This window comes from Lissotriton vulgaris, chromosome 6, assembly GCF_964263255.1.
Source record: "Lissotriton vulgaris chromosome 6, aLisVul1.2, whole genome shotgun sequence".
Classification (NCBI taxonomy): Eukaryota; Metazoa; Chordata; class Amphibia; order Caudata; family Salamandridae; genus Lissotriton; species Lissotriton vulgaris.
Genome location: NC_141694.1, coordinates 695590373 through 695611112, shown reverse-complemented (window position 1 = coordinate 695611112; position 20740 = coordinate 695590373). Strand labels below are relative to the sequence as shown.

Sequence of the window (20740 nt, the reverse complement as noted above, 5' to 3'; positions counted from 1 at the left end):
CATTGTTAAGAGGACGTTTTTTCGTTTATCTTGTGATAACTGAGTGTTGTGTTTTGGCAGGGTGTGAGGGTTGAGAACATCCTGTCAGGGTTTTCCTGGTTGCGTGGAGCAGGGCATAGGCTTGACTTGAGTCCAAGGGTAAATTGTGATTGAGTAGGCAAAGTCAACAGGGGGAGGGGCGGAGGGGGGCACAATATGACACAGGGGGCGGCAGGAAAGATGGTCAAAGTGTTATGGGGAAGTCTAGAGGGGGTGGGTTTAGAAGACATTGAGAAGGTTGAAGGTTTAATAGCTTTACGTAGGCCTGTGACTGGTCTGGGCAGGGATCTTGAGTTTTCAGCGGAGGAAGAGTTAGGATATGTTTTTTGTATTATTTATAGACACATTTTTAACCTGTATTTTATCAGTGTTTATGCATGCAGATCTGCCCTTTTAAAGTGGCCTTTTCACTTGTACCACTGGTCTGTGACAATTTGAGACATGTTGTTCGATTGCTACTGCTCGACATACTTTCAAGTCATGCCAAATAATAATCTCTTTTTTGTATTGGAGTTTAGTCAAGAAGTACAGTAGTAAAAACAATACGAACAGACATACATGGCAACCTTCAACCCAGTATGTATGATGTACAATTTTATGCACAGGTCATTGGTTCAAACATTTACAGGTAAATGACTCCCAAATTCTCCCACCGATGCTTAGTGTTAAAGTACATGTTAGATAGTGCAGTGATAACTATCTTCACTCCTCACAGGCAGCACAGGACCAAAATAAACCTCCAGCACAGTCATTGGGTCGCACCTGCCTGCATTTCCAGGCCAGCCTATGCTGAGCAGCAAATTAGATAGGAGCGCAGTGGACCTGCTGACCTGGGTGATTCTAGAGTCATAGAGCTCTAATTGTGCATTGCAATGAGACATGTTGTGAAGCTATTTCCTGGCTGTGGGAGGCGTGTTCCTTCCCCATGGACATGCAACCTGCCGTTTCGCGAGAAGCTTTGGGATGGATACTAATTGTCTGACCTCCCTCTGTGTACCAATGGAGCACCCCGGAAAAGCCATCTTTAGGGATGGTGATAGCTGGGACTCAATCGTGGCTAAGATTAGAGTGAAGATCTCCCTTCAGATCACCTGTGTCTATAAGCAATGCCGGGCAAGGTAGATAAAGTCGGCTGTGGGGAATCTACATCTAAGGCAGTTGGGATCTGAGACCACCCCACATCTTGGCAAGCCCAGAGGGGTTCTGTACAGCTGATGCAAAAGTTTTAAATGGATGAGACGTAGTCGACCATTGGACGGCAACCTTCTGGTCTGCACAAAACAGCATGTCCAGTCTTTGTCAGAAACCATCTAACCCAAATTTGTTTCACACCTAAATCGTGCAGTATGTCTAATCGCCAGAGACTCAGTTTGGATAGTGCAGTAAAGTGTGGTGACTAGGTGGTTATTAGATTTGGTGGCTATAATCTGCCCCGGTGCTGTACAAGATGGGGGCTTCTGTGGGAAGGTCAGATAATGCTCTATGCAGAGTGCTTTGGGTCGGAGATATGTGAGAGTGTCAAATGCAGAGTAGTGGTCCCAAATCCCTGGGGTTGAGCGCTCCCAAAATTTACTAACTAGGCATACATTGCCTGCTGTGTGCAAGTCCTTTGCCCGTACACTACGAAGAGATGGCGTCTCTCCAATGAGATGAAACAAGGGATAGTGGTACAAAGTTGTTCAGGGGCATAGAGTATAGTATGTTCCAGGCCCCATTGTATGTTGTCCCATGACAACTGAGTGGATATCACTGTATTAATCTCAGAGCGGCTGCACAGAGTTGAATGGCCGAATATCACTTCCAAAGCGTAAGGGAGTGCCTACAATGCTGTATCAAGTTCTATCACAACATGTGTCATAATAGGAGGGGGATGCAGACACTGGTGCACAATATAGGCCTGGGGGCATTTGTAATAAAGCTCAAAAGCTGGTGCATTCAACTCCCTTGCTTGTAGGGAAGCCCAAGTACCTTCCAGTGGATCCTAGGTTATTTGCCCACACAGGCTTGGGAAATCACGTGTGAACTTAGCGTACTGAAGAATGTGCAATTCCGTTTAATGGGTATATTATAGAATCAATAAAGTAATCGGGGCAAGACAATCATTTTCATCATGGCCAGTATGCCCATTAAGGTGAGCGGTAGGTTATTTGGTCCTCAATTTTTATAAACGCCACACCATAGTTGTCCAATACAATAGAGGCCTTATAACGGCTTATCCATACATCAAGCTCGCTAACCGTTGACGTGCACCAGTGGAGAGGAAAATCAAGGGTGAAAATTGGGGTGTTTTCCATCAGCAGGAAAATGGTGGATGTATTCTCATTGATAGGGATATCCATCAGGGTTTTGACAAATGTTTATTCCCTGATGACAGGGATCATGCTCTGGGCTGGTCCGAGCAGGTAGAGGGCAATATCTGCAGGAAGAGAAATCATGAGGTTGCAAGGGGTAAAGTACAGGCCTCTCTGCATGCAGGCATCTAATCACACAATGCAGGGCATGTATGAGATGGGAAAGTGGCAACTCTGGAGAGTGTCCCTTCCAGTGCACAATGGAGGGGAGAGAACGCCCTTTGGTCATATCCTTTATACAGCAGCCAGACCATTTGAAAAAAGCCACTGGGGAATCCCATCCTGGACAAGACACCAATAGATATGTCAATTAAAAGGTCTCTGTACCGTCTACAAACACTGGTACAGCGCTCAGCTCTGGGTTCAGTTGGTGCATTACCGCAAATAGAGTTCTGAGATTATGGGAAGTTCATCTGCCCGCATAAGGCCCGTCTGATTGGGAAGGGCAAGGTCGGGAGCAGAAGGAGAAGGCGGCCTGCAAGCACTTTGACAAATATTTTGGCATCAATGTTTAGTAGTGAAAGTGGACGGTATGAGTCGCATTGTGATAGGGGTTCACAGTGTGAGAAATGCAATGACGATGGCCTCCCTGGAGGATTAGGAAGCATATCTTGTGCCAGAGTGTTATTATACATTCTCAACAACCTTGGGACCAGGAGTTGGCAATACGCTTCATAAAACTCTGTTGGGAATCGGTCATTTCTCGGGCCTTGCATGTTGGCAGGCCTGCAATCACTGAGGTAATCTTCTCCAGGGTAATGGGAACAGCAAGAAGTTGTCACCTCGAGCCCTCCAACCATGCCAGAGCCATACAGTCAAAAAGGCAGAGTAACTAGAAGCGTCCTGATTTACATCCGAAGTGTACAGGCGAGAGTAATACTGAACAAATCCTCCATGATGCTCTCGGCCGCATGGAGGATTGCCGCGTCTTCTTTCTATATTTGGAGGATCTCCATAGGAGGAGCCTATGTACCTGTCACAGCAGTCTAGCCAAGGTTCTCTTTGGGTGCTCCACCTCCTCATACACCCTAGCCCCAGCGGTCCCATAGGTATGCTTAGCTTCTTGATCGACCACCTCATTAAAAACTCGTCCAGTTTAGAGCGCAGCTTAGTTGATCTCTTCTAGTTGGTCAAGCCGTGCTCAAAGCGCTTTACGCAATCTGCGCTGTTTGGCAATGCAGATACCATGTAGGGTCGCCTTAAACTTAAAGAGGTCACAGATAGTGCTGATCGAAACGATAAAATCTTCGTTGTTTATGAAGTAGTTTAGGAATTGGCCTCTTCCCTAAAATTAATTGATTGCAGAGTACTTCATTTATTGCAGGATTTGATGTGGAAATGTGGTTAATTTTGCTCAAGGTGATCAAAAGTGTTCCTCATCAGTGTAGCTTTAGTAATGAGTCTCCCTCGCCTGACATCAACGCCTCTGCTGCTGTAGAACTGGCTGTTGAGGTGGACTGTGGATCTTTCTCCTTAATTTATTTTCTGATGTTAATAAAAACATGGAGACAGTGTTCAGTCCAAATAAAGATTCTGATGCATGTGCTGTATGTTTTTTCTGGAAAAGATACACCCCCTCTGACAGGAGACCTATGGTGACCTACCATTAACTAAGAGCAGACAGGCCTGTTTCTCTTGCATATTATGGTGCATTAATTTAAGGCACCCTGCTTGGAAAATATCTACAGAAATAATGGTAGATACCTCAACACTGCAATATATTGATGCTGGGAATAGTTGCATGTTCTAAAAGCAGACTTTTGTAATATTACTATCAGATACCTAAACAGGATGTGAAAATACGTGTTGGCAAAACCAACAGGTCAGACTTTTGATTAGCAGAGATGTTTGGTAATACATGGGCAACTTGGCGTGGGTTTCCCCCTGCTGCCCTAGAAGGGAAAATCCCATAATGAAGGAACAACTTGGGCAACAACAATATGGAAGCCTGGTCTAAGGACCTCTTTCATGAAGAACATCATTAGCAGAAAAAAACTGTACCCACAAACGAGGGTTTTATGGAAAGGATTCAGAAGAAGAAGTTTGCGTTGTAAGTGATGAGGTGTGCGTTGTAAGTGGTGAAGTTAAAAGACAGTTCACAAAAAATCTGTAAATGTCAGATCCAAGACCCTAACCAAGGGAATGGCGATTCCGCGAAATGTGCGGAAAAAGACCATTATCTTTGAGAAAAGAAACATTACTTTTCTTGAGTCCCCTCACTCACCCAAGGTTGCCCCTAGGTGACATGCTTCATCATTGGGGTCTTCCCAAACAGCTGCTGTCTGGGGCGTGCTGCAAATTGCGGAACTACGTAGGAGCACTTTTTGTTCTTGGATCTGACATTTTCAGCTTTTTTGTGAGCTATATATACCTTGGAGGGTGAACTTAACCGTTACTTCCATCTCCCCCCATTTTTTGACTGAAGTTAAAAGACATACACAGCAAAACACTGCATAGTGGATACTTTTGATAAAGGCAAGAATTTTCGTTGTGCTTGTTAAGAAGCCTCTGCATGCGCACGTCTTTACTTTGTGATTTAAAAAAATCTAAACAATATGTCCTCATGACAGCAGCATATAAAAGAAACCAGAATATCCACTGGTTGCAAACACAGGAGAGGTTATGGTATAAACGTAATTGATTTACCATAAAGGCAACTTTATCTAATTTAGTTATAAATCAGGTCTATCATACTTGCCTTGGTGTTTTTCATCAGTGTGGAACAAAAATCCTCTGCGAGAGCAGTGAGGAGTGAAAGGGGTCTGAAGTCCTCGTAACCCCAGTGCTCATTCGCCCATGCCACAAAATCTGTTTCATCCCCTATAAGGCAGCCATTAATAAAACACATCACTTTGGATGAAAATCCCCATGTTTTTCCTTTGAGCTCCTGAAAAGCAGCACAAAAACACATATTAAAGAATGCTCATACCAAAATATAATCGCATAAATGTGTTTATTGTTTTTTTTAATATTTTCATTTTAAACACTTTCAGCTTTAGACTTTTGTACTCCACCGAAAAACAATTAAAATAATTTAACCATTAAACTTTAAACCATTAAATTAAAATCATCACTAAACCATTAAAATCAAATTTAAGATTGTAACCCGTAGTTTGGCCACACAATGTATTGCCACTTCCATCTATCACACCAGTCATGCCTTTTACCTATAGAACCTCTGTAGAACCACTGTTAATATCCTTTTCGTGTGGTATTGCGTTGTGGATAATAAACTAGTTATCTCCCTAATAAAGATAAGCTTTGGACTGGACAGCTGACATTTTGATCTATGGGGTAATTACTGCTTTCCCAGTTTATCGACATCCATCCTCACACGTCATCCCTGTGAAGCCATGCACGGCTTGCTTCGCTACTCTAAGAGTCAAGGGCTGAAAGGGTGAACTTGGTGCTCTGCTTTCAGTGCCATAGTAGGTCTGGTCACAGGCAGTAGTGCTAATCAGGCCCAAACATCACCAAATTAACAGGCATGGAATAACTGAAGAGACCTGTAACATGCTAATGGACATTTTTGGAGGACTTTAATATAGTTAATTCACTGCGGTCCCAAATATCTATATGATCTGATCTCTTCCTTACATGTCACAGACACGCAGATATGGGATGATAAATGCCCATCCCAATAGATCTGTCCACTTCTCTCTACCTACAACCATGACAGCTCAGGTCCACAACTATACACAAAATCTTAGACTGGACAACCTAGTGGAGTAAACGCTTCCCACAAAGGTTCAAAACAAAAACAACATCCATTCCACCACACACCCTACATCCTATAGCATGCTACTCAGGTGGGCTAGCATTTCAGCGCACCACATAGGAGTTGTGAGCGCTATATAATACTGCAACAATACATTACATTCCACCTTCGGTGTGGCCCAGTAAGCCTGCTAGCTCTAGGACACGTGAACGTGTTCTGACATGCATCTGTTCATAGTTTAACCAAAAAGCCAACCAAATCTGGTTCAATATTTGGGAACTCCAACCTTGAGATCACACCTCTCCACTATGAAAAGTTTTAAACTTAGCATCATTTAGACAGTGTTTATCCCTCAAGTGGCAACCAATAGTGCCATATTCAGATCCCATAAGTTCTTCTTAAGGTAAATCCTCGAATACTGTCATCAGTTTCAGCAGCCCCCCCTGTATTCTTCTCTATTGACAGATCCAATGAATCTGGTGTGGTGTTTTTATCTGAAGCAAAAGCAGCTTAAGTGCAAAGAGCAATAGCAGTGAAGGCATAGGATGTCCTTGATTCAAAGAAAACTTTTTCAGACAAATACTATTCATATTGATCTGTGCACCTCAACCATTGTGTTTGGTCACAAGAAGAAGAGTAAAGCTCTCACCAAATTGGAAAACGTTTATAACACTTCTGATGAACATCGAAGAGATTGTTTAAACATATTCTCAGTGCCAAGTAAAATGGCAGCAATGGTGTGCCTGGTTGGTTAGTCCTGTTCATTAGGTAGTAGATCATTAACCTACTTTGAGTTTAATACATTTAGGCATATACATTTCATAAGTCTATTGGTCAATTTTTTTTTTAATTCAGTCTAAATTTGGACATTTCTCTTTAATTGGCAGTAACTTCCGGGTCTTTTTCTGCTTTAGGGATGTCTACAGTATTAGCTTCAAAAGTAGAACCCTGCATTTCACCAAAAGAGGCAAAGTGATGGGATAGATTAACTATTGTCTCTCTGAAATTATGGTTTAAAAGTCTAACAGACAAGGGTAGAGGATATATCATAATGAAGAGACTTACCTATACGTAAAGATGGAATACCAGTCATGAGTTATAGGGGCTTTCAATAAGTAACATTTGGAAATGTATAGCTATGGAAAGACAAATTCTAGCAAAAGTGCTCCTGCTGCGTATCTTTCTAATTTCTTAGGATGGGTGAACTGGTCATGGTAGAAAGACTTGCAAACTTCAAGTGTACCCTTCCCTTTTGAGCACAATTTGATAAACTCAGAATGAACAGACGAGATAGTCGCACATGGTTGTTTATTCTTAATGCAACTGGCCAGAGATGTTCTCGCATTAATAATGTCAAATAATTAACTATCTTTTTGACTACTGAGCTAAATCCCACACTTGGAGTAAAATTGTTTCCATATTTATCAAGTTTCTCTATAGGAGTCAGAGTTTCTGTGGCACTGTTCAGGGCATGGCCCTCTTCTAGTCTTAATTTCCATCTCCAATATTGTGATTGATTTCGTTTTTTGTTCTTTCAAGAGGTAAGGCCTTCACTACCTTCCGATATCTTTACTTCTGGGCATCTGTTTCATCAGACATCATCATGCAGACATCTTATGAATAAACACCTCCCTCGCTACCTTTTAATATTGCAGTCATTGACTTAGAGCCTCTGACTTGCTTACTCGCTGGGAGGCTGATACCTGCTTAAGTTGCAGTACCTATCAATGTCCTTTCTTGACATCTGCTTCAGGCATCATCAGAACAGACTTTTAAATAAAAACCTCCCTTGCTACCGTCACAATACGATCACTGACTCGGAGCGTCTGTCCGGCTTCACTGCTCAGAGGCAAATATATTCTATGCCACATCCTCAGTGCTGGCATGGAGAAATGCGAAAGGCCTGATTTAGAGTTTGCTATCCTGTCTGCCGTATTACAAGTGCCACTGAATATAATCCATTCGAACTTTAGGGGGACAGTATAACCATCAAGTTTGTGACGGAGTATCCCATTCACCAAACTCCAATTCAGGCTCTAAGTCCTTGAGATCTGTCCCTTTAAATCAGCCTTGCTGGCTCCCATCATATTGGTGGCGGTGAAAAAGGGTGAGGGAAGAGGGCTAGTCGCACCCTGATCTTGGATGGTCATGCTTACAAAGTTTAGGAAAAGAAAGAAATGAGAGTTACACTCATGCCATTTCAACTAAAGTGCAAACCCAAAGCCTAAACAATCACGGCAGAAAACAGGGGGGTTATTTAAAGGGGCCCTGTCTACCACAGGGGGGAATTAGCAAAACTATTGTGTTTTTATCTAGGAACCTGAATCAATATTGCTATTATATGCCCTTGTACGGCTATAATCAATAATATCCCTATAATGGCATAAGAATCAGATCCATATTTAAGTAAATAGCCCTTGCAGTCCAAAGCACGGCAGAGGCTACTTCCTTGGATTCCTAGAAAGCACAACGAGTTCTTTTGACACACCAAACCTCCAGCAACCTGGGAAATCCCCATTTGCTTTTGTTTTGATTTGTCATTAAACTCCTGCGAACACTAAAGGAACAGTCAGTTCTTAGTGACATCTTTATTGATGTCTTATGTCCAAACCTTACGTCAAACTCGGCACCTTTCAGGTATAAATATACCAACGTTGCCTTAAGCAAACACACGGTGGTGGTTTTGGAGCCGAGCAGCTATCTACTCGCCCGAGATCCCAGCTGATGCGAGAGCCCACGGACACTGCCCCTCCTCTATGACGCACTGAGAGAGACGCTGTCTTTCCTCCTGCCGAGAAATCCAGCTCCGGTGTTCTCAGCTGCCTTCGCGGGCTGCTGGGATATCGAGTCCTGAAAGAGAGATACCAGACCTCCTGCATTCTATTACCCAGGTACGGAGCTGACTAAATCCTTAAAGAGAATTCTTGAGTCAGATTCTTGGCAAAACCAACCTAACTTAAACTGCTACTTACTTACTCCTTCCCACGTATTAGGCTTAGGTCAGGTACACCGGGGTAGGCGTATTTTAGAAGCACCAGTTGAGTACGTTAGTCAACGTATATATGTATGTATATATTTTATCCATTTTTAAGTATCTTATGGCTAAGAAACCATATCAATGCTTTTACAGTATTATTTCATAATACTCTTTTTACTGTACGCACTTTATTTTACATTAAGTATTGCAATTATGGCAATTCATTTCTCTTGCATGAGAAAGAAGACTGCTCAATAAATTACACCTTTTATTGAAAACGCCTGTCTCTCTTTTCTCTGCACTCTGGTGAAACAAAGTACGCACATTTGACTGAGTGAAATAGCTGTCTATTGTTTTCACACGACTCTAGAGATACACTCTTATTCTGAGGGAGCAAAGTTGTCATGTTATATGGTTGTCGGAAGCTAATCCCTTCTTGTCTATCCAGGGAGGTTAAACTCCTCCTCGTTTATTCGAGAAAGTTTCTAGTGACCTCTGAGCTAGCTGGCAAACCTTAAGTCTAATATGGTCAGTAGAGACCTAGTCGACCTCAGTCCTACGTCTACACTGCTGAATATATTATTCCAATGCGCAGAGCCTATTGGGAATATAGGGCCAGATGTATCAAGGCTTTTGCGACTCGCAAAGACCGAAATTTGCAGAATTTCGGCCTTTGCGACTCGCAAACGGCCTTTTAGCATGATTTTGAATGTATCAAAAAATCGCAATTTAAGGAATCGCAAAAAATTGCGATTCCTTATTTTGCCATAGCATTTAAGGAATCGCAATTTTTGCGATTCCTTAAATAATATGTATATAACATTTTGTAATTGCGATTTTGTGTTAAGAAATCGCAAATTACCACCAACTTGTAGTTGGTGGTAATTTGCGATTTTTTTAAAAAATGCCCTATTTGGCATTTGTGAGGGTGGCATGTGACACACATACATGCCCATAGGGCATGCATGTGTGCCACATGCACACACATGTACATTTCAGGGGTGCAGCAGGATGTATTTGAGACACCCCTGCACCCTTGAAATAATTCTCAAATTGCGATTAGCAAATTGCGAATTCGCAATTTGAGAATTATTGCACCATCATTCCTATGGGCCTCCTGGCCCATAGGAATGCATTGGAAATTATTCTTTATTTGCGAATTCGCAAAATGCGAATTCGCAAATAAAGAATAATAAGGAATCGCAAAAAAAATAGCGATTTTGTACATACATTCCGTTTTGCGAATTCTAAATAGCGATTCGCAAAAAATCGCTATTTAGAATTCGCAAAACTGAACCTTGATACATCTGCCCCATAGGAACTACACTATATGGCGCCCAACGTTTGGTAAGGCGATAAAACTAACGCAAGACGTTAGAGTAACTCAGTTGTGCTTTTTCACACAGACCCTTTTTCCCGTAAATACTCCAAAAGACGTCTGGAGTGGGTAAGAGGTTAAAATCCGCCGGAACTTAGTAGGAAGAGATTCCTATGTATAGTTTTTGGTTTAGTCAACGTTGAAGGATACAGTGTTCCAAAATATTGTGCACCTAATCTTTGTTTCCTTGGAAACCTGCTCTGCAAACTTTCATTAAAACAATGTCAACTAACGGCGACAGCAACGAAACCGGTGAAGCTGCAGTAGATGCGAATCAACGAGGTTTCAATGTTACAGCGTTTAATGAAAATGAACCGGGTGCAATTATCATCCCGGCAAATATAAGAAGAACTATAACTATTAAACTTATAGAAAACGGACTGACATCACGAGGTGGTACAGTCATATTCGTGGTAGAGGCCCATGAATATCGGCAGACAGAGGTATTCTATTCATGGATAAACTTTCCAGCAGCAAACGCTGCAACACACGAATTCCACTATTACAAAATAGAGGAACCTCCGGATGAATACACTCCTTTCGAGAACGTTGAAATCCCACTAAATTACCAAGAGCACCTGCTCTGGTTTAAAGGCACTCTAAAACATAATGATCACATCACCAGGCTCGGTCCACTAGGTAGACCAGGAGCAACGTGGCCGGTTCTAGCCAGCTACACACCACATCCAGACATCGAAAAAATGTCATACCGCGAACTTTTAGCCCAGCTAAAAGTACTAATTAAAATACATAGACAATTAGTCCAATATGTAATGCGGACTTCAACAGTCCAACCAGCTATTAACATTCCACAGCTGAACCCTCATCAGAGAAACACAAACAAAATTACACCACAGAACATACACTCATGTCTTGGTAAAACACCCGCAAAACGGGAACAAATTCCATTCTGGCTAGCACAAAAGATAACTCAAATAGAGGCGGTATTTCTGAATACTACCCCTAGGGAGAAACACAGAATTCTGACTATCTGCCTTCCAATGGGGATCGCACCACATGTGGAGGATTGTGACACTTGGGTCACAGTCTTTGCTTCCATTTACACAAAAACACATGGTGTTCTGTCCATGGCGGTAATACCAGATGTACTAAGACAGATTCAAAATGAATACGGTCCAGAACCTGCTTTAACTCTGGGTATGAAATTACTGAAAGATTTCAAGCAGGTCTCTGCTATATTATTAGCCAACATAAAAGGAGAAGCAGCATCTGTGGCAATCTGCCAGAAATTGAAAGCAACAGATATAGCAGACCAACCAATTGAACTTGCCAGAATCATAGAAAAATCCTATGAAGAACTAGGTAGAGATAGTTTGGGTGGGAAACCGGTAAAACCCCAACTCACTGAAAATCCTGAAAAGATATTTATTAAAAATAATCTAAACACTCCGAAGAAGAGCTGGGATGGAAATAAACAATCCACTCCCAAAGAAAAAAGATTCCAGTCCAGAGGAAGGTCTCCTCGGTGGAGAGAAAGATCTCTGGACCAAGGACACAAGTCTCCCCAGAGGGAGCCCTCTGAGAAAAGATACAACCTTAGAAATAGGGATAATTTGAAAAAACCTGATAGATATCAAGATATTGATACATGTCCCTCTCGATCTTTTCAGACTTCCTCGCAGAAATCGGAAAGAAGAGGACGGTCAGAACACAGGGAAGAGCACGTCAAGTCCAAAGACAAGGAACGTGCTCAAAGGAAAAAATGACAATTTCCAAGAAAGAAGGTAGCCAGTATTAAAATAATCAAACATGCCGAGCATACTGAGGACACAGCTGAAAAATGGAGAGTGGGCCCAGACAATGCTAGACAGCGCAGCAGAAGTGACAATAGCTCGCAAGATCCTGATGAATCATCTGGAGATAGTGGACACGAATGAATACATTCAGGTGGAAACTGCAGATGCCAGAGTTAGCGAACCTCATAAAATATACGAAATAACATTGCGTAGAGAGGGAGATAAGACTAGGAAAGTAAGGGGTCTGTTTTGGGATAACCTTTCAAAAGGCTATGACATCCTATTAGCTGTGAAAGACTGGCCACCAGAGTTTGTCAGAGAGTGCCCTCGTGGCGAAGAAATGATTATGCCTGCCTTCTCAAATCATATTCCAATTCATAGAAAATACATATATGCAAGAAAATGGGCAGTAGCTCAAGCTCCTGCATTATATAAAATTCATGTAGGATAGGATGAGGACTCTCCTCCTCACAAAATCCAGTTAAAATGTCAACCAACTGCACAAAGGCAGTACCCAATTAAGCAAGAAGCTAAAAAACAAGTCAGGGGGATCTTAGATCAACTTGAATACCAAGGGGCGATCGAAACATGCACCTCTCAAATGAACAATCCTTTGTTTCCTGTCTCCAAACCAGACGATTCATATCGTCTAGTCTTGGACTACAGACACCTTAACTCATGTTGCAAGACATTTGCTGTACAAAACTCACACAGTGCAGCACTAATGAATAACATCGTTCGCAAAAAATACAAAACAACATTAGACATCTCTAATAGATTCTTTTGTCAAAACATTGCACCTGAAAGCAGGTATTTAACGGCTTTCTCAATAATGGGGTCACAGAAAAATTTCTGTTGACTCCCACAGGGATTCAAGAATAGCCCAGGATTATTCTCAGCAAGGGTAACAGAGTTACTACAAATATTTGATGATGAGGCATTATCTTATGTCGATGACATCTATTTCACAGATGATGACCTGGATACTCACTTGAAAAGTGTGAACACCATAATACTAGGTTTCCTGAATTTCTGAAGAACTTACATTCTAAATTATGCAGAGAGGGTTAAACCTCTCTATGAATAATAAAACCTGATTTTAAACCAATCAATTGGACTCAGAAACACACAGAAATTTTGAGATTATTGCAAACAGACATGTTAGCTAAAACAATATTACAAACTCGCGACAACGCACGCAACCTTGTAATCCAAGTCATCCCAGGAAGATGCGGATTCACGTACCTGACCTCTAATGAGGGAGAAACGGTACCAATAGCTTACAAATCACATTTGTACACAGAAGCTGATAAAACATTCACTGAGCATATTGTAAATGCGGTTCAAACTATTGTAGCAAAAGGAAGAGCCCAAGCCCAAGGCAAAAGAATAACTGTTTTTACAGCAGACTCAGCCCTTGAGGCGTTACTAAGCCCAGTTAATCTAAAAATGGTGGCATTAGATCCAAAATGGATACAGTGGGAAAATTCTCTTGCTGCAGAAGACGTGAAATACTATTTTGACCCGAACATGAAAAAACTGAAAGATCTAAAATATGAAGAAGAATATCCTCTGCCAATCTAAATTCTGCCTCTCCAACAGTACTCTTTTGTAATCTATATGGTCAGATTTGCACAACATTACGATGTGGATAATAAATCCTACAATGCGGCGTGCGCGATTGTTAAATGTCGCTGGCGCTGTGGTAAATTCAGACCAAAAATAACAAAAACTGAATCACTGAGAAACTGTTCGGCTCAGCGAGCTGAAATCAGATCTTTAAAGATGGCGCTTGAAAATGCTGATTGTGAATTCCCGACACTAATAGTGTGCGATTCACATTTCTGCGTCAAATCTTACAATAATGACTTGCACAACTGGGTTCAAAACGATTACAAAGATGACACAGGTGCCACAATAAAGCATAAGAAGCTTTGGGAACAGGTAGTTCTTTTGCAGAAAGAACTACGAAAGACTCACGTGATACATACACTGAGTCATCAATGTGATGGCATTCACGTTGCAGGGAATTCATTGGCTAATACAGCCACAGCGGAAGCAACTCAACCGGCTTCCGTAGCCACAAAAAAGCGTTCAGAAAAATACATAGATGGGGAAACCATGCTGGCGGTAAAAATGTCTTTAAAAGGCGACTGTACAGCACTATCCACTCAATAAGACATACATAATTGATGCAAACTCCGTTCCTTTTGCTCGAATCCCTGGAGTGGGGGATAGAGTAATTCCAAACACGAACAGGAGAGTCTTATTAATAGCAGATGCACACATAGGTGAAGGTCCGAGGCACAAACAGATCAAGGAATCTCAGAAAGAATTACAATCAGAATACTGGTGGCCGGGGATGAGCTTACAACATTACAAATTTGCAAAGAGCTGTCCAAACTGCAACAGAGATCGCAGTAGTGAACCGACCGGAGTATTGCCATGGCCATTCTTGTAGTTAGCATAAGGCTATCTTGACGTAAAATCCAGCGTCCCATTAATTTCTTTTTAAGACTAGATTCACTTAAAAATACAGACACCAGCGCTCGGCTGACACCAGAACTGTTATAAAAGATTTGCGAGTCTTTATCGGCACATACGCAATTGGCATGCTACATTCTGACCAGGGTCCTGCTTTTAGCTCTCGAGCTTATAAGGAGGCCATGACCAGCATGGGCATTGCATTGCGGTACTCTTGTCCTTTCCATCCTGAAGGAAATGGGATTGTGGAAAGAAAAAACCGGGACATAAAGCAATCTATAACGGTGAAGGTATTAGGTTCGGGTGATGGGTGGGTCCAACATTTAACAAGTGTCCAACGTAGTCTTAACAATCTGCCAAGAAATTCTTTAAAAGGTTTCAGTCCGTACGAACTATTGTTCCGAACTAGAATGCATATTCAGGACTTAGATAGTCAGACTTCAGTGGTAGAAAGAAAATGCTTTGATATCAAATATCGTTTGGCTGTTTTACAGGACTTAAATGAAACAAGAAAAGACCTGAGCAACATAAAGTTAAAACAGCAGCCAACAGTCACTGAAGATAAACCACCTGTCCCAGCAAGGCCTGTCTGGATTCCAAAGATTGGGGATCTGGTCAGAGAGAAGATCGCAGTGAAGAAGGAATTTGGGCCTTCTTACAGAAAAGCAGTACCTGTCTTAGCTGTCAGCGGAACAAGATCAGTTGTACTACCGCCCTTTGCTGGTAAAAAGGAGAACCGAGTTGTATCCATCGACCTGGTAAAACCACAATCATGTGGCCAATAATAAGTAGTAGGCCCAGTGGACTCCCAAGAAATAGCAGAATACCAAAATTTGCTACAATCCAAGAGGTTCAAACTGAGAGACTAATCACATTTGATAAACCTGCAGTCAATAAAAAAGAACTATGCAACAATGCCATGGAACTTGTGCCTCTTGAAACCCAAATTGAAACAGTTCATCAAGAAACACCTGTCTACAACGATGTAGCCTCAGACTATGCTAATGAAAGAGAAAATGAAAAAACAAAGGAAAATTCGGAAGCAATTCCAACAATTGACAGAACTGCATCTGGCTACTTCATCAATTTCGATAACTTTTCTGAAGATCCAAGCGAACCTGAAGAAATGCCAATAACAAAAACTTTCAAAGACAAATTAACTGAACTCTTTCATCAACTCAAAGAAACCTATCTGATTTCTCCATGGATTGAATTTTGGATTGTGTTAGGTGTACTTTTCCTCCTGCTTTGGCTCATCATGGTACTTTGTTTGAGAAAATTAATTGAGGGAAAATACAGTACAATGAACACAGCAAGTCAGAACATCAACTTGGTCCTTAAGCCACACAAGTCATCTCACATCGAGAAAAGAGAACTATCATCAGTGAATGTCACAGCCATTCCAATACCCGGTGGGGTAGCTTGGGACAAAACGGATTACGAAATCTATGGCCCGGTTGAACTCTTGAAATATCCACATCAGTTCACGGTTTCATTAAGTGACTTTGTAAAACCAAGCACATTCTCTGATGATTGGGACTTTGAAAGCATAAATAATATGATGTCAGATTTAGAAATGTCAGCAAAATTTACAGAACATGATTACTTACAGGGTTCGTCGAATTATGAACAAATGTACTGCTACAATCACTTTGCACATCATTATTTAGATAAATCTACTCAACCTAGAAATGTTTTTAAGTATAATCAATGGGAACATTGTGCAACTCCACCAAAAGGCAGTTCGAAAACATTTTATGAGAAATTCCCATACTTCTCAGGGTTTAACACAAGTGATGCAGAAATGTTTTATTTTAAACTGTTAAATAAGACAGGGATAAAAACAATGTTGACAAATACTAAATTGATTTATTCTGAAACATTTTATGAAAAAATTATTACATTTGGTTTTGATTTCTGGAAAGACAGCATTGAAACGAAAACCATCTGGGGTACAATAAATTGGCAGGTCTAAGGTTTAGAAGCATTATTTAGAGCCTGCATGATCCCAGAACAAATAATATTTTTGAATGACACCATTCAACAGACTACTTGTCTTGGCCTAGCTAAGATTAAAGACTTAAACAAACCGTCTATTCCAAAACCAATACCTGATAGTAATACCACTACAGATGTTGAGATAGACGTATCCAATATTTTGGTTTTGATTTCTGGAAAGACAACATTGAAACGAAAAGCATCTAGGGTACAATAAATTGGCAGGTCTAAGGTTTAGAAGCATTATTTAGAGCCTGCATGATCCCAGAACAAATAATATTTTTGAATGACACCATTCAACAGACTACTTGTCTTGGCCTAGCTAAGATTAAAGACTTAAACAAACTGTCTATTCCAAAACCAATACCTGATAGTAATACCACTACAGATGTTGAGATAGACGTATCCAATATTTTGCACCAAAACAGAACACATCCTGATTAAGTGGTTGATCTGGCCAACAGACACAAATAACTATCAAGATAGATTCCTGAAAAAAAAACAGGGGTTCAAAATGACCAGACCAGACCCTAGATACTCCCAGAGACAACATCCAGGGATAGTAACAACATACAGTGTAGGGAAACTATGCCTTGAATGGCTACAGACATCCACACTGGCTGAAATTAAGCAATACTTGACTTTACTTAAAAACGGTGCTGACTTGCGTGATTTCATAATGGGACCACGCAAACAGCGTCAAAAACGTTTCATAGCGGCCGGTATATATGCTGCGTACAACGAAGCTTGAAGAGTAACTCAAATTGAGACAGCAGAGAAAATACGAGAAATTAGTTTGGAAAAATTCCTTTCTGTTGTGGACAATGGGTTATTGACTCTGTCCTCCAGAATATATTCACTGGACAGTATTGTATCATCTGCTATCGATATAATAGATCAGGACTTACTAATGTTACAACACGGTCAGTCGCAATTACGTTCTATTGTACAGCTAGGCTGGACGTTGCAAAATCTGCGTTCAGGCTAGGTGCCATGGCGTTTGATAAACACGTCGTTATTCTCTATCTTTAACCTTACTGATAAACAAATCAGTTTGGCACAAAAAGGAGCAGACTATACGTTTCTGAGCATTGAAAAACTTGAGAGATTACCATTGACAATATCAGAATTACAATTCCGATAACAACTTTCCAATTTAAATACTGCCAAGAGTATATACCAGCGGGCCAGTATGAAAGGTTGGGTAAAGGGTACATTAAGTCATCATGGAAATTGCCTTACACACACGTTATAGTGAAAAAAAAAACAGAATGTATTTCTTAGTGGTAACAATTGTAAACAATCACTAAAAGGTATACTTCTGTGCCAAGGTATTAATTTTCATGGGGCCTGTGAGGGGACTTCAAATAACCTTTCATGTCACCAGCACGGCAAACCTGCAACACAAATAGAGCCATTCTTTAGACGGCTTTCTAATGGGAGCTATATTCTAATAATGGACCACAGCTGTTGTGGCATGGTGCCAGGGAAAGCCCATCTCGTACGCGTTAGTTCCATGGTCACTTGCTGTATGCAAGTATTGTATCCAAACAGCTCTCCAGATACGGAGGCGACGATTTGGCCTTCTTTCAATATCTCTTCTATACGGATTGATACTTTAAGCAGAATGAAGTCTGTTCTTTTACAGACAACCGTGCCTTTAACGTCATCAAAAGAAACGTATGATCTTCTAGTTGCAAGGCCAACGGCAGAGATACATACCCTTTTATCAACAAATTGTCCCGTGCATTTCGTAGTAATGCTAAGACGAATCTTAAATATGTCTGATGCCAGTGGTATCCCACATATATTTAAGACAATTTTTTCGGGACTGTTAACACCCTTCGAAGCAGTTCTAGGCATTTTTCCCAATTTTGTCCATTCTATCTTTGGCGGCCTACCACTACTTTTGGGACTCATAGCAGGAATTTTATTTTTGACCCTTCTGCTCTGATATGGCAAGCCAAGTCGCAGACAAGACTCAAGCAACAATGGAAGAAATGATCATCGGGACCCCATAACTTAAGTCCTTGGATTAGCCCGGCTAAGAGATCTGAATATGACCTGGTTTCTTTCATTCAGACCTATCTGGCAAAATTGCATCCTACCTGTGCTTCGATGTATGCTATGCGGAGAAGAATGCGTGTTGGACGTCTGTCTTACACTACCATCAGCAGTACCATTGGATACAGATACTTTGCTAAGTCCTGTAACGGCTCATGCATCGTGTTGTCCCCAGCGGCAACCAATTCTGATGACGGCATTCGTTGAGACTTCACCACTACGATTAGGTGGCAGTGAAGTACGATATGAGAGCAGCATCACCCAGGTACGACCTTCTGTGAGCACTGCTGATCCTGACATTGATGATAGCAATCATTCTCACGACTGCACTGTTGCAGCACTTTCAAACTTGGTCGAACTTTCACCTGATGTCGTAGACCAATTTTTTGCGAGTCTTTCTGAAATGATGTTCTCCCCTGAACAGAAAGAATAACTTTTAAGCAACGAGCACACAGCGTTCCCCTGAACTCTGAATTCGGCCTTCAGCTTTGATAAACAAAAGCTACTGAAAACATTTGGAACTATTTTTTCCCCTGAAAGCAAAGTTATTTTTTAAAACTTCCAAAATATTGACCTTTTTCTGGCACATGTACTCTGTTTAAAGTAGAACTATTCTTAAAGAACAGAGCTTCTATTTTTAGGAAACTCAGAGACAATATATTACCTCAGCCTCTAGCACATTTACAGCAACTGTATTTATATGTGATGGAATGGTCTCGACCTTCTTTTCTGTATTAAGAGCCATTTCATGTGTAAATTTCGCAAATCGTTCAGCTAATATATCTAAGCATGTTTAACTGAATGATTACACTGCTTGAAAAGCGTACAGTACCAATAATCATTTTCGTGTATTTCGCTTACACCATTTCGAATGCATAAAATGTATTTTGGGGTGGGTTGGAATACACATGCACCTTTAAATGTTTACTATTGCTTAGTTTTTAGTGATGATGGACATTAGATCGTGGAGTGGGTATTGTGTTTTTATCTAGGAACCTGAATCAATATTGCTATTTTATGCCCTTGTACGGCTATAATCAATAATATCCCTATAATGGCATAAGAATCAGATCCATTTTTAAGTAAATAGCCCTTGCAGTCCAAAGCACGGCAAAAGCTACTTCCATGGATTCCTAGAAAGCATAATGAGTTCTTTCGACACACCAAACATCCAGCAACCTGGGAAATCCCCACTTGCTTTTGTTTTGATTTGTCATTAAACTCCTGCGAACACTAAAGGAACAGTAAGTTCTTAGTGACATCTTTATTAACGTCTTAAGTCCAAACCTTACGTCAAACTCGGCACCTTTCAGGTATAAATATACCAACGTTACCTAAAACAAACACACGGTGGTGGTTTTGGAGCCGAGCAGCTATCTACTTGCCCGAGAGCCCAGCTGATGCGAGAGCCCACGGACGCTGCCCCTCCTCTTTGACGCACTGAGAGAGACGCTGTCTTTTCTCCTACCGAGAAATCCAGCTCCGGTGTTCTCAGCCGCCTTCGTGGGCTGCAGGGATATCGAATCCTGAAAGAGAGATACCAGACCTCCTGCATTTTATTACCCAGGTGCGGAGCTGACTAAATCCTTAAAGAGAATTCTTGAGTCAGATTCTTGGCAAAACCAACTTAACTTAAACTGCTACTTACTTACTCCTTCCCACGTATTAGGCTTAGGTCAGGTACACCGGGGTAGGCGTATTTTAGAAGCACCAGTTGAGTACGTTAGTCAATGTATATATTTTATCCATTTTTAAGTATCTTATGGCTAAGAAACCATATCAATGCTTTTACAGTATTATTTCATAATACTCTTTTTACTGTACGCACTTTACTTTACATTAAGTATTGCAATTATGGCAATTCATTTCTCTTGCATGAGAAAGAAGACTGCTCAATAAATTACACTTTTTATTGAAAACGCCCATCTCTCTTTTCTCTGCACTCTGGTGAAACTAAGTACGCACATTTGACTG

At 41.1% G+C, this 20740-nt stretch overlaps 1 protein-coding gene across 2 annotated transcripts in view; it reads right to left on the bottom strand.

The window, feature by feature from the left end:
* Positions 1-20740, bottom strand: part of PPIL6 (peptidylprolyl isomerase like 6) — a 277079-nt gene that overhangs the window by 203544 nt on the left and 52795 nt on the right. For both annotated transcript variants that reach the window (XM_086926671.1, XM_086926672.1), the window contains exon 3: positions 5089-5277. In XM_086926671.1, the coding sequence (XP_086782797.1) occupies positions 5089-5277 (189 nt within the window). The remainder of the gene's footprint in view (positions 1-5088; positions 5278-20740) is intronic.